This window comes from Leptinotarsa decemlineata, unplaced genomic scaffold, assembly GCF_025532065.1.
Source record: "Leptinotarsa decemlineata unplaced genomic scaffold, Ldec_3_MD MMD2_P_RNA_scaffold_6, whole genome shotgun sequence".
NCBI lineage: Eukaryota > Metazoa > Arthropoda > Insecta > Coleoptera > Chrysomelidae > Leptinotarsa > Leptinotarsa decemlineata.
In genome coordinates this window covers 12775362-12788702 of record NW_027412533.1, presented here as the reverse complement: position 1 = coordinate 12788702, position 13341 = coordinate 12775362, and the positions used below count along the sequence as shown (strand labels likewise).

Below are 13341 nucleotides of genomic sequence, written 5' to 3'. Positions count from 1 at the left end.
GAGCATCTGCGTGTTCTGATCAACTCCATTGGTGGTATGGTGCGAGTCTCCTCTCTAGCCGTGCCAACGGATGGTAGAACTGTCACTTCTACCACTTCGTTAGCAGGCTGGGAAGGATCTATATAGCCCTGCAGCCGAAGATAGGATACGTTATCCCCTAAGATTTTGGGCGGAAAAGGCGGCATGCTCCAGATGTGTTTCACACCACAGAGCATGCAATCTCGCCATGCCTCCTCTTCGCGCGGGCTCACTACTCTCGTAGCAATGCATAAGGCTATCTCTTAGCTCATGCGTCCACTGAAAGCGTCCGCGTCCGTTGTCATTGCCAAGGTTGTCATCGGTAGGCAAATCATCGTTTTGGACCCCACCACCTTACCTTTGACCCCTCCGGGCGGGTTGATTGTGGGGGCCCCTTCCTCGATTACTAGGAACCGGCACCGGAAGGAGAATAGAGTTCACCTTCCCGGGTGCGCCTTGGCTACCGGTCCGGTTTTACACCAGTTACTCGGGTAAGTGGTGGTGCAACTCACCAAAGGCCAATGGTGTTAGTGGCCATTATTATAATTATTAATGTATACGCTGGTCAGGCCCTATCCTCCGAAACCTCGATACATTCGGGAGTTTGCGCCAACATTATCAACCAACCACCACTCCCCACACCGTGGGGTAAGTGATCATTGGATCCGAGAATCATGTGCCCTGAGCAAGCGCAGTGAGTCAAGAATGACAGCCTTTTGCATCTGCCCGGCTAAGATTTCTGCCTTAGTGCGGCAGGCCGATATGGTTTTAAGATTCGAGAGTAGAGAGGGCATCAATCTAAGGACTCCAATAATCAGAACAACCATCTTGACAGAGTGGTCAGGATAGAGTCTGCGGAGTTCGAAGAGAACATCTCGATATTTTATCCGTTTCTCCTCCTCTTTTCGGACGATATTCGTTTTGCCAGAAGCTAAAAACTCCACGACAAATATCGTCTACATGGCCATGGTAATAATTCAATATTTGTTCACTGGTCAAAATCATTTCGAGATTTCTTATCAAATATGTAATAGATGATAATTTTGAGGTTAGTTGGCTGTTGGTGGCATTTATTTCAATGTCAGAACAATTTCCAAAATTTGAGTTCTGGATTTGAATATATACCTACTGAAACAAACTGTTTTCTGTTTTTAGTAAAAGGCTCAATCTAATTGAAGGCATACCCTTAATGCCATACGAATACATTTTATTTAACAAGATCCTGTGATCGGCAGTCAAATTCCCTATTGTGATGGCAGTTATGGTGGATTTTCTTAATCAGAAGCCGTGTTAGTGGAAAAAAAACTTTTTGAATGGTATATGAATATTTTTATTATCAATAAAGGTAAATTCAATATCTAACATAAATATTCGACTCACCTAGCAAACTGCAGAGAAACAAGAGGATGCAAACACAAATTAATTCCTCCCACGATTGCGGTATCAACCTCGCCCAGCCTCAGTGACCGGAATGCATGTTCGAGAGCATACAAAGAACTACTGCAGGCTGTATCTGTTACGAACGAGGGCCCTTTCAGTTTGAGGTGATAACTAATCCTATGAGCCAACATATTTCTGGAAACTCTGTAAATAAAAATAATTGTTAGACAGATATTACTTAATTTATGACAGATATACACTCTGTTACAGAAAGTGTATAAAGAGAAAGGAAAAAATTGAATACCAAAAAAACCAAGTCAAATTGGTTTATCCACAAATTGAATTGGGTTCGACTCCGATACTTTTTTCTAGAACTTATGCTTATGTTATACATCTTTTGTATTCAATCAATTTTGTACTTACAACTGTTATGAATTAAAAGTAGCCTTTTGTTGTATTTAGTCTCTGGATGCTCATGTTCTATATATTCTTTGTTCTGTATTTTGTAGTGGTATTTTCTTCGAATGATATTTTAAATATTCGTTTCCATTTATAAGAAACCTTAATATAAATTAAGCTCATTATTCCCAAATGTAAGAGAAATGTTGCGTCATACATCGTTTAATAAGTTATATTTTGTACTGGTGCTTCACGACAGGCATTTGTCCTATAATTATCGACAAAAAAAAAACGCAAGATATTCTTACATTTTCAACTCAAACACTGCAATATCATGAGAGCAGCCAGCATGATACGAGTAAACCCACGAGTGCGTAGGACGCTTTCTATTTCGGTCTCTTGTATAGAGTCTTTCATTAGGCGCTTCTTCTCTTCAAATGAAATGAAAACAAAGTGTGTGTTTTTTATTCGTTTGAAGGACCTTTTCATGTCATTATTTGTGAAATATAAAATTGTTCAAATGTCCGCCACGGCTTCTCTGGGTGGGGCGCATCAGAAACTTCCAATTTTATATGACTCTGGCGCATAAATCAGACTGAAATCGACCGATGACATGATTCATGTTGGCTTTAAAGTCCGCTGTGATTTGTCGCTTAAGAAAACCCCACAAGAAAAAGTCTAACGGGCTCAAATCGCACGATCACAATGGCCAGTTCACATCACGTCCACGTGAGATGACCGTACCCTTGAATTGTTCGTGCAGAATATCCAATGTGGCACATGAGATGTGTGGCACGTAGCGCCATCAAGTTGAAACCACAGGTCGTTGGTGTGCATATCATCAAATTTTTTTTTCTCAAAGAAATATGGACCGATGTCGTCGCTAGCCTAAAATTCATACCAAACAGTGACTTTTTCGGGGAGCATTGGGCGCTCTTGGATCTCATGTGGATTGGTATCATCCCAAATTAGACAATTTTGTTTGTTAGCATACCCAATAATCAAGAAATAGGCCTCATATCTGAAGAAGATTTTTCGATGAAAATTAGGGCCTGTTGCCAACTGCTCCAGGGCCTATTCAGCGAACACACGTCGTTGTCTATGTTGGTATACCTTCAGTTCCTGGGTGCAGGCCCAACTCACAACACAAAATTTGCCAAATTGTGGTCTGCAAAAGGCCGAGTTTTTGTGAGCGACACGAAATAGACCACCTCGGATTCTCCTGCACACTCTCACAGATAGCGGCAATATTTTCAGCCGATCTTACGTTTTGTCGACGAACGGGAAATGGTCAATCGTTTACTGAACCAGTGGACTAAAATTTGTCCACCAAATTACAAATAGTCCTCTCGTAGGACGAGCTTTACAAATTATAAATCACATATCTAACGTATTATATATATATATATATATATATATATATATATATATATATATATATATATATATATATATCTATGTATATATATATATATATATATACATATTATACATATACATATATATATATATATATATATATATATATATATATATATATATATATATATATATATATATATTCAAAGTTGAGTAAAAGTTCGGGAGGTGACCACAAAAGTGTCTCTTTCTTCTTGAATAACTTCGAAAAATTGATCAATTTCATATAAAGGATGTTTAGTTAACATTGTCTTCAATAAGTTTTTGAATCTTCTGAATGGCAAGTTACGAACTTCGACAGATAAGGCATTATATAGCTCAATTCCTATATTATCTGTTCTTATCAACCTATTAGTGACTGAAATTATCTCAATAAACTATGACAATTCATTTTCACCACTAGCATAGAAATTTTGAAATCAAAATAGAAATTGATCACCAATAACAAATGTTGGCAATATGAGGAATTTAAATTTTGAAGATAAACTTAAGGTCATATTTTCGAAGATACCAATAATTATGAATTAGCTAACTGAAACTCGTAAAAATGGTTGGAGCAGATATACGTATCTTTCGAAACATCTTTAATCCATCGAAAGTCACTAACCCTTCACCACATTTTTCCACCCATAACTTTTCGATTATGTTTCAATATGAAATTTATTCAATGATTCAATCAATTTAGGATATTCGAAACAAGGTTTTGTAACATTTATAAAATAGTAGTTTTAGGTTTCAAATGACTAATAAGGTGTATTCATTATTTATTTTTTGTAGACGAAACAAAACTATTTTCATTTGTTATATTGAATGCGACATATGCAAAACAAACAATAAAAATCATTAGTTGTGATGAGAAAATGTTTACGAGTTATTTGATCAAAAACACTTCATTGTGAGATTTTCACGAAACAGTTTACAAAACGGCAGTTTGTATCAATATAAAATATCTTCCTCGTGCTTGATTGTACACGTTATTATATCTTTTTTTGCAATTCTGTGAAGTATTTTGAAGTATCGACCAATTCTATCTTATGTAGTTATTCATTGTATGAATTCTAGCAACTAGACTAACAATCTACTGATGCAACGAATATCAAAACACTTACCCAAGAAAGCCATATCTCTGTGGTAACTGTTGATCAAAAAATATTGTTTTTTCACTTTCACTGAAACATGTTCCAATAAATACTCCGGTTTTAGTATTCTCCAACTCACTGGGATGAAGTCCAGCGTCGAAAATAGCCTCCATTGTTTTTTCCAAAATCAATCTACTCATTGTGTCCTGCCATTGCCCTAGTCTTTCATGAATTCCTGTGTATTTTAAAATCAAATAATTTATAAAATATTTCTGGAAAAAACTATTTTTTTTTACAATTTTGTTAGAATGTCACTGATGAGAAGTCAACAGGAAATCAAAGAGGAAATTCAAAAATATAATAAATTACCAGTTTCTGATTTGTTCAAAAAATCTGTTTAAAATCTCTTTTTCCGTTAATCAGCTGTCGCCCCCATACACGACAATTCTCAGAAGTTGAGAAACTTGTGCGAGCTAAGGACTAACGAGGTCTTACCTTTTGACGTGTGATTCCTTACAAGTTAATTGATCTTGTCCCATTTTGAACAACAATATTATTCATTAATGAAAGTTAGCTGGAACTGGTTTATCTAATCACAAAAGTTTCACATATCCTGATAATAACTTTAGTAATTGCAGTGGTGTAGTGTAATTTTATAGTTTGGCCCCATGATTTTATACGAAATTTCATCTACCGAAAGTGAACCAAGTTTTTAGGCTATTTTTGCAGAAAACACAGTTCAGTTGGGAATACATATCTCATTTATTTGAAATATACAGGGCGTTCCAACGAAATATTGACCTCCCTGTTTAACAAAAATGGACGTGTTATCGAAAATATCACAGAACACGTCAATTTTTATTTCTAGGGAAACTAATTCTGATATGGATATCATACCCGAAACTTCACCGCCCCTCCGGTACTAGCTACCCTCCTATTTTTTTCAATGGCGTATGGAGGTCGAGTGATACATCATTTGAAAGATCTTTCATTCCTCTATTACTTCTGTAATTTTTTTCGAAATTGGTTTATTCGTTATTGAGAAATTAAATGTTGAACGTTTCGTTCGTTATCGCGCATTTTATTGAGGAAATCAACAGAAGTAATAACAATGGTAACACAAAATCAACGGATAAAGTGTTCAAAATGACTTTCATCCAGTTCCATACAATAATACAGTCTACTTTCGAAAGCGTTCCTTACATTATTGAAGATGTCCGGAGTCATAAATCGACATTCCCGAACTATTCTTTGAAGCAGGTCCTCTAGATTTGTTGGATTTATTTAATTAGTAGTAAACGTTTTGAAATGGACGACACTGTTAGTTTTTTCTGCACTGGTAGTTTTTGTTGAATCTAGTTGTCGCAGAACAAAAAGTAGATAGTTGGCCACTGTCACTTCTTCACGAATTATTATTCAGTCATTCTTGTTCACTGTGTTTCAACATGGTTTATTCTACTGGAGAAAAAATTGAAATTGTTGAAACCAATCATCCAAATAATTAATGTGCTAAAACTGCTGCAAGAATTTATAATACGAATCATCCAGACCACAACCTGAGTCATCAATACGTTAAACAATTAATTTATAAGTTTCGAACTTCAGGTTCTGTTCACAATAGAAAACATGAAGTATCCCATCCTGTCAGAAATGGATAATCGACAATTCATCAGACAAGTAGTTAGAGCGTCTGGTGTATCAGCTACTAATGTTTTTCGGATTTTAAAAGCCTACAACTTCCATGCTTTCAAAATAAGGCTAGTTCAGGAATTAAACGAAGATGATACTGATCGTCGACTTCAGGTTTGTGAGGTGTTCAGCGAGAAATTTACCAATGAACCAAACCTATTATACATGTTTTTCAGATGAAAGTTCTGTCATGTTGAATGGTGAAGTGAATAGACATAATTGTCGTTACCGAAGCGACGTGAATCCTCATTTGGTGATGGAAACACATTCACAAAAAATGAATGTCTGGGCCGGCATTCTTGATAATCATATTGTTGGACCATTCTTCATTGAAGGTAATCTCAATGGAGACGCATACTTAAATATATTACAAGAGTAGATCCTATGACTACACAAATTTTTAAAAATGATGACAATTTAGTAGAAAATGAAATAACATTCCTGCAGGATGATGCACCCCCACGATGTTCGAGTGAGACAATTTTTGGACGAACGTTTTTCAATGAGTTGGATCGGCAGAAAGTGTCCAGTGGAGTGGCCAGCTTGATCACCTGATCTCACTCCGATGGAATTCTTTCTGTGGGGACACCTGAAGTCAAAAGTGTACTAAGCCTACAAATCTAGAAAACCTGCGACTGAAAATTGTTCGGGAATGCTGATTGCTGACTCCGGACATCTTGAATAATGTACGGAACGCTTTCGAGAGTAGACTGTATTATTGTATGGAACTAGGTGGAGGTCATTTCGAACAATTCATCCGTTAATTTTGTTTCCACTGATATTATTTGTTGTTGATTTCCGCATTAAAATGAACGACAGCGAATTTTCTGTTTTTTCTTAAATGAAACATTCAACATCTGATTTCTCAATAACGAATGAACCAATTCCGAAAAAAAATTACAGATGTAATAGAGAGACAAAAGACCTTTCAAATGATGTATCACTCGACACCCCATGCCATTGAAAAAATAGGGGGGTAGTTGCTGACCGCAGTGGGGTGAAGATTCGGAAATTATTTCCATATCAGAATTAGTCCCCCTAGAAATAAAAATTGACGTGTTCTTTGAAATTTTCGATTACACGACCGTTTCTGACTTATAGGGGTGTCAAGTTTTCGTTGGAACGCCCTATATAGGTATTTTTCGTATGGAACAAATGATTTTTTTTATGAATAACATTTTATTTCCGAGTAGTGCCAAATTACTTTTCCATTAATGCATTTTTCTGTTCAGGGCAAAATATGGTTTGCTGATTATAGCAGTAACATGATCTTGACTAGAAAAAAATATTTTTCTACAAAATAGGTAAATCTCGGTAGTCGTTATAAAATACTTTTGCTCAAAAAGTTTTTTTATTGAACGAAAATGCCCTTAAACCCGTAATAGGTATTCGTATAGGTATCAAAACAGTACTGTATTATATTATAATTTCAAAATAGTGGGCACTAAATTCTCAGAAATGACTGACTGAGTTTTTTTCCTTAATCTGTCTCTTACAGTGGCGTACGAAAATTATACTGAACAGATGAGAAAAAATTATGATAAAATATTCAGAATCAAATGTTTTCGTTTTAATGCAATAACATTTCTGAGAATTTAGTTCCTTATAGTTTAATCGACTCACCAAAGAAACCCGCATCAAAAGTTTCGATTACCGGTAAAGTTCCAGAACAGAGTGGTATTTCAGCATGAATGTTTCCCCATCTTCTATTTGGAGTTACCATAGTAACTTTATTCATTAGATTATTTTTGAATTCTTCGATTGTTCGAGAGGCAGGAAACGCACCAGCAGCTCCTAGAATGTGATCGTATTGTCAATTCAAGAAAAAGCCAACTGTCAATTATACCCAACATTTATAATAATGAAAATTACATTTTACAATACTGTAGCCAATCTGTATCTGTAGGATACGGAGGAGTGTACACTCACAGCACTTGGGCCACATGTGACCCATTGTTCATCCTCCCAAGGAGTTGTGCTCCTAGGTCTTCGTCCATCCTGTCCTTTCCAGGAAGGTGGACAGGTCTCTGGGAAACATCTCCTCCATATCGGCAGATGTAGGCCAAGACTCGCCGAACACACACTCTCTTATTGACGATAAGTCGGTATGAATTACTTTTTATGATATGGTCCTATTTGAATAAAAGGTCACAAATGGTGACCATAAATGGTCATCATTTGATTTCATCCCATCTCTTTAGGGATTGAGCATGGGTGTGACTTTTCGCTAGTTCCGCAATTGTCGAAGTCATCAGGCCGTAGGTGCCACTGGGTTCTAAAATTCTTAGACCAGCCGCTTCCTTGGCTGAAAAGTCGGCAAAGCGATTACCTTTACTCCTGTCGTGCCCTTTAATTTACCTCAGGATGATGTTATTATCTAACGAGGCTTTGGCTGAATCTTAGTGGTACTCTAGTACTAGCCCTGACGTAACACGTTGTCTCTGCAAGGCTAATAGGGCTTGTCTGCTATCAGTGCAGATTGTTATGTTTTTGCCAGAAATTCCTTACCTGGTTATTTCTTTTGTGGCGATTGGGATAGATTCCATATCCTGAGCCTTTTTTGGTTTTTAAGCCGTCTGTATATATGCGTATTGCATTTTTAGCATCTGACTCTGTGTTCTGTTTTATTTATGTTTTATAGGATTTATTAAACACAAATTTGGGTTCAATTGCATCACTGGTTGCCTGCAGCAGATGTTGCGCAGTAATCGCTTCTCACCAGAGGCTCAGCCTCAATTGACCCATTCCTACTTCGAGGTTTACACCAGCCGTGCGCAATCGTAACATGGCCATTAACGCATCCTTAACATACAGGTACAGAGGGATCGGACCAGTAATTAATTCCATTGCCGCGGTTGGTGTTGTTCTCATGGCTCCTATGATGTTTAAATAAGCCAATCGCTGAATTTGATATAATTTTTGGATGACCGTTGCTTGTAGAACTTTCTGTCCCCATGCAATGGCTCCGTACGTTAACATAGGTCTTATTATTATAGTGTAGCTCCAGGTGACCACATGAGGAAAAAGACCCCATGCGCGTCCAACTACTCATAAGCCACATATGCTCTTTTTGCTCTACTCTGTAGGTGAGAGTTCCATGTTAGCTTTCTGTCGAGGATAGTACCAAGGTGTGTCACCTCTTCAGAGAAGTTTATTTTGCTTTCGAAGATTTCGGGAGGTTTTAAGCCCGATAAACTTCTTTTCCTGGTAAAAACGACCATCTCAGTCTTCTTGGGATTGATCGACAGTGAGTGTTCCTTACACCATGTTTCTATTAATTTGAGCCCATCCTGCGCTCTATCGCACAGTGTGTTCACAAATTTGCCTCTCTGCATGATAACTATGTCATCTGCATATGCAATTGTGTAGAATCCATTATTGTTGAGGTAATTAATTAGGGTATCCAGAACTATATTTCAAAGAAGGGGTGGACATCCCCTCATGACCAGTCCTCTCACTGTGATGTCTTCTACATTGATACTTATTCTCTACTAGAGAGCATCTTGAGTATCCATTCTCCTACTACCAGAGGTGCATTCCTAGGTAATTGTTAGGAAGGTTGCTTTATCAAACGCTCCCTCGATATCGATGAATATACTCAGGGTGGATTCTTTGTTGTCAAATGATCTTTCGATTCTGCCAACCACATGGTGAAGGGCTAAATCAGTAGACCTTCCCGGAGTATATGCATGCTGATTTGGGTGAAGTGGGTTGTGAACTAGTACTTCATCTCTTATGTACCGCACACATAGCCTCTCCATAGTTTTTAAAAAGAACGATGTAAGACTAATTGGTCGAAATGCTTTTGGTAATGTGTAGTCCATCCTACCTGGTTTGGGTATAAATACTACTCGTACTCCACTTACTGGTAATATACCTCGGAGCTAGAGCGGCTCTGAATATTCCCACCAGGTGCGGCATAAGAACATCTTTTCCCCATTGAAGTAGGACTGGTCTTATACCGTCAGGTCCTGGTGACTTGAAGGGGGAAAAGTCCGATATGGCCCGTCTTATCTTATCCTCATCAATTACTGCACCAGCAGATTGCTAGTCGTATTGTGAGGGTGTTGTTGGTATGTCCGTCCAGTTCGTCGTTCCAGGAAAGACAAAACCTGGGAAGTGAGTTTCCATAAGAGGTTCAGTACTCTCTGTAGCCAATATTTTTGTAATTAATTATTAAACGAATACTGAAAAAGTTAGCCTTCAGGAGTTAAGTCATTAGCTGTGTTTTATTTCCAATAAGGCAGTAACCTATATTATCTCTTGATAACTTCATACATTTCAAGTTTTGTTCGAGGCCACACGAATGTGTGTCTTGGTAAGTAGGTGTCTTGTGAGGCGTTTCCGGAAGAAGTTCTTCCATAGAGCTGAATATCTGCCAGAGTTTTCACTTTTTTTGAAACATTTGTCACCCCTCAACCCTCAAGTGTTTTTTTCCGAAAGCCGTCAGATCTCTTTCAAAGACAGTAGCTCGCAAAATAATAAATAGAACGCGTCGTGAAACAGTTATGTCAAGTGAAACTTATGAAATAGACGCTTTGATTTTTAACTGCAGAAGAAAATTTCATCTTGTGAAAGGTTGAATGATTTGATATAGGTTAATTGTTTTTTTATAAAAAAAGTTGACTGTAAACTGAAAGTAATATTTGCTATTCGCATGTGGTTATTTATTTCCAGAACTTGTCTTCACCTCATAGTGGTGTTTTCAGGAATGAAAAACTGAAATATTTACCTGATATCACGATTTCTTCTCCAGGTGCCGGACTTGTTAATAATTTTCCTTGAAGAAGGTTATAGTTCGCCTTTCCATCAGATCCTTCTTCAGGTCCTTTTTTATCATCACTCACCATGTTGAAATCTTGAAAATGTAAAAAATACATTATACATCTTTTGAATAATCATTAAACGGAAAGAAAGTCACTTCCCAATTATTATGGATCCCGAAGTTTTGTTGCAAATATATGGGTTCTTTTGATTTTTATTTTCATTTCATTTTAATTGTTCAATTTTCAATTTTTTGCTTAATTTTTATTTTATTGTAATTTCAATTCAGGGTTTTTGCCTAATACATATAATTGTTAGTTTCAACAATTCATTTTAATTCTCAACGTTATTTATTTTTTCAGCGATTTCAAATCATATTATAGCATATTAGACAATGGAAGTCCGAACTAATGAAATTCACCATGAAACACTGCCAACCACCTTCAAACAAAGAGTATTATAGTTCTGGTGATTGGAGAAGTTTTTGTTTTGGACTCATTCCAAGCGAAACGTTCCAGTTTTATTTTTTATTAATCTTTGTTTGTACGCCAGATCACTCATGTATATGCTCAGTTTTGTTCAATCTCCTATTCAAAGGCATATATTTCATGAACAAAGTAAGAGTTCCATATTGGTACGGCATGTAGGTCATGTTTTTGAACGACATGTAGGAAATGGAGTTATTTTCTTAAATAGCCACGATGTGACTGGACCATTTCAGGTCAGGGATCACGATAAATCCTCAATCTTTTTGCAAAGTAACTGACCTGTCTGGGAACATGTTTAGCCTATACTGCATTTTCCGATTGTTTGAATCGATATATGGTACAGCTCATTCAGTCATTTTTGGTCAAATTTTTTAACAAATTCCAGATCTTCCCAGATTTCTAAGGCTTTCGAGTTTGGTTCAATGGAGAATTTGGTGTCACCTGCAAAAAAGTATCTTCCATTTTCGCTAGGCAAATGTTGTACAACAGGCGTCCAAGTACAGGTCCTTGGGGTACTCCAATGGATACTAGGTTTGAACAGGTATTTCTCCATCGTTCGTAATACTTCAATATCTATTTGGGAAAAATTTACTGATTGTCTTTTATTTCATTGAACACGCCTCGAAGGGTATGTACTTGATTTATTTTCCATAATATTTGCCACCCGGTATTTCAACATAGTCAGTTCATTCAACTCTGTAATTCTTTATACCTAAACAATGAGAAGTCAAATCAGTCACTTGAACTGTATCACCTTGCATCATAAATGACTATCGATAGTGTGAAAAGAATAGATAAGTATACGTGCAGCGAAATTGTCTGACGCAAGTGCTTCTTAAAACACTAACCAGTCACTTGATGAAAATTATCAACAATATACATCAATGTTTACAATTTGGCCATTATTCATGATAATAATTATAAATCTTCACAATATATACTTTATAACCAATACTCATTTCACTAAAACACCAGTCTCCTATGTAATATAAAAAAAATACTAGAATTTCCCACATTTTTTTATGATGGAAAAGTAGGAAACCAAAAACCTTTCTTCCTAAAAAAAATGTCTCCTATAAATATCCATTCCAGAATGTTACGGGATGTTCTGGAATGTTTTAGAATGCTCTCCAACATTTTTCAATGTTCTGGAGTGTTCTAGAAATGTCTATAAGGCGAAACTTCCACTCCCTATATCTTCAGGTGAAAACAGAAACTTTCATTGTGCCGGGATATTCTGGAAAGTGGTGTGCTTTCGAATAGTGTAGAATGTTTTTGAGTGTTCTTGAAATTTTTAGAGGGCGAAACTTTCAGCTTTTATATCTTCAAAATCACTTCTTTCAGGTTTGCAAAGAAGCTTAAGAACCCCTGGAGTAAATAAATATTTATGAAAATTTTAAAAATATTCTAGTCACACAGTTGAAATTGTATATAGGTACACATTATTCTTGATCTGACTTTTCTTTTTCTCTTTTTCAATGTACATCGCTCTGTTTTACTCACCAGATGAATTTCAGGGGTTGTTGTTCGCCGAAACACACTTACACAAAAAAATTAAGAATTGGTGAATATTTTCTCCTGCAAAAGTTACGTTGGTAGCTATAGGTAGTACCACACTCACTGTTATAAAACCGGTAATATTTTCAAATAATAAATTCAAATATACCTGGTCGAACCCCGAGTCAAAATTTACGTACAATAGAGACCTTTGCCTTCATTATAGAACAAACATCAGACAAATTACCATTTTTGGAAAAGTTTAGTCAATTCAATCAAATAGCAGCATATTTTCCCATCCCATTATCTCAAATCGAAATATTTTTCATTTGTAAACAACAACGTACATATCAATCTTTTGCCATCTTTAGGTTCTAAAATATTACACAGACCCATATTAAACAATTTCATTTTATTCTAGTCGCAATAGTACACTCGAATTAGTAAAATAACTCTTCAAAATGAACTTTATCATACAGGGATGATAAAAACTTTTTTGACGAACCTGAAAAAACATAGATTTGTGGAATTTGTATAATAATAATAATAAAAATCTTTTATTAATTTTCAGTTATATTCATACATGTGAACTAAAAAAAGTAAATGGT

General features: G+C 36.2%; 1 protein-coding gene across 1 annotated transcript in view; it reads right to left on the bottom strand.

Moving 5' to 3' along the window:
- LOC111517530 (fatty acid synthase) overlaps positions 1 to 12893 on the bottom strand; it is a 90272-nt gene extending 77379 nt beyond the window's left edge. The window contains exons 1-5 of the mRNA XM_074170012.1: positions 12740 to 12893; positions 10717 to 10842; positions 7608 to 7778; positions 4326 to 4530; positions 1399 to 1602 (exon numbers count right to left, since the gene is read on the bottom strand). Of these exons, the coding sequence (XP_074026113.1) occupies positions 1399 to 1602; positions 4326 to 4530; positions 7608 to 7778; positions 10717 to 10834 (698 nt within the window). The 5' untranslated portion in view covers positions 10835 to 10842; positions 12740 to 12893. The remainder of the gene's footprint in view (positions 1 to 1398; positions 1603 to 4325; positions 4531 to 7607; positions 7779 to 10716; positions 10843 to 12739) is intronic.
- Between the last annotated feature and the right edge of the window lie 448 nt (positions 12894 to 13341).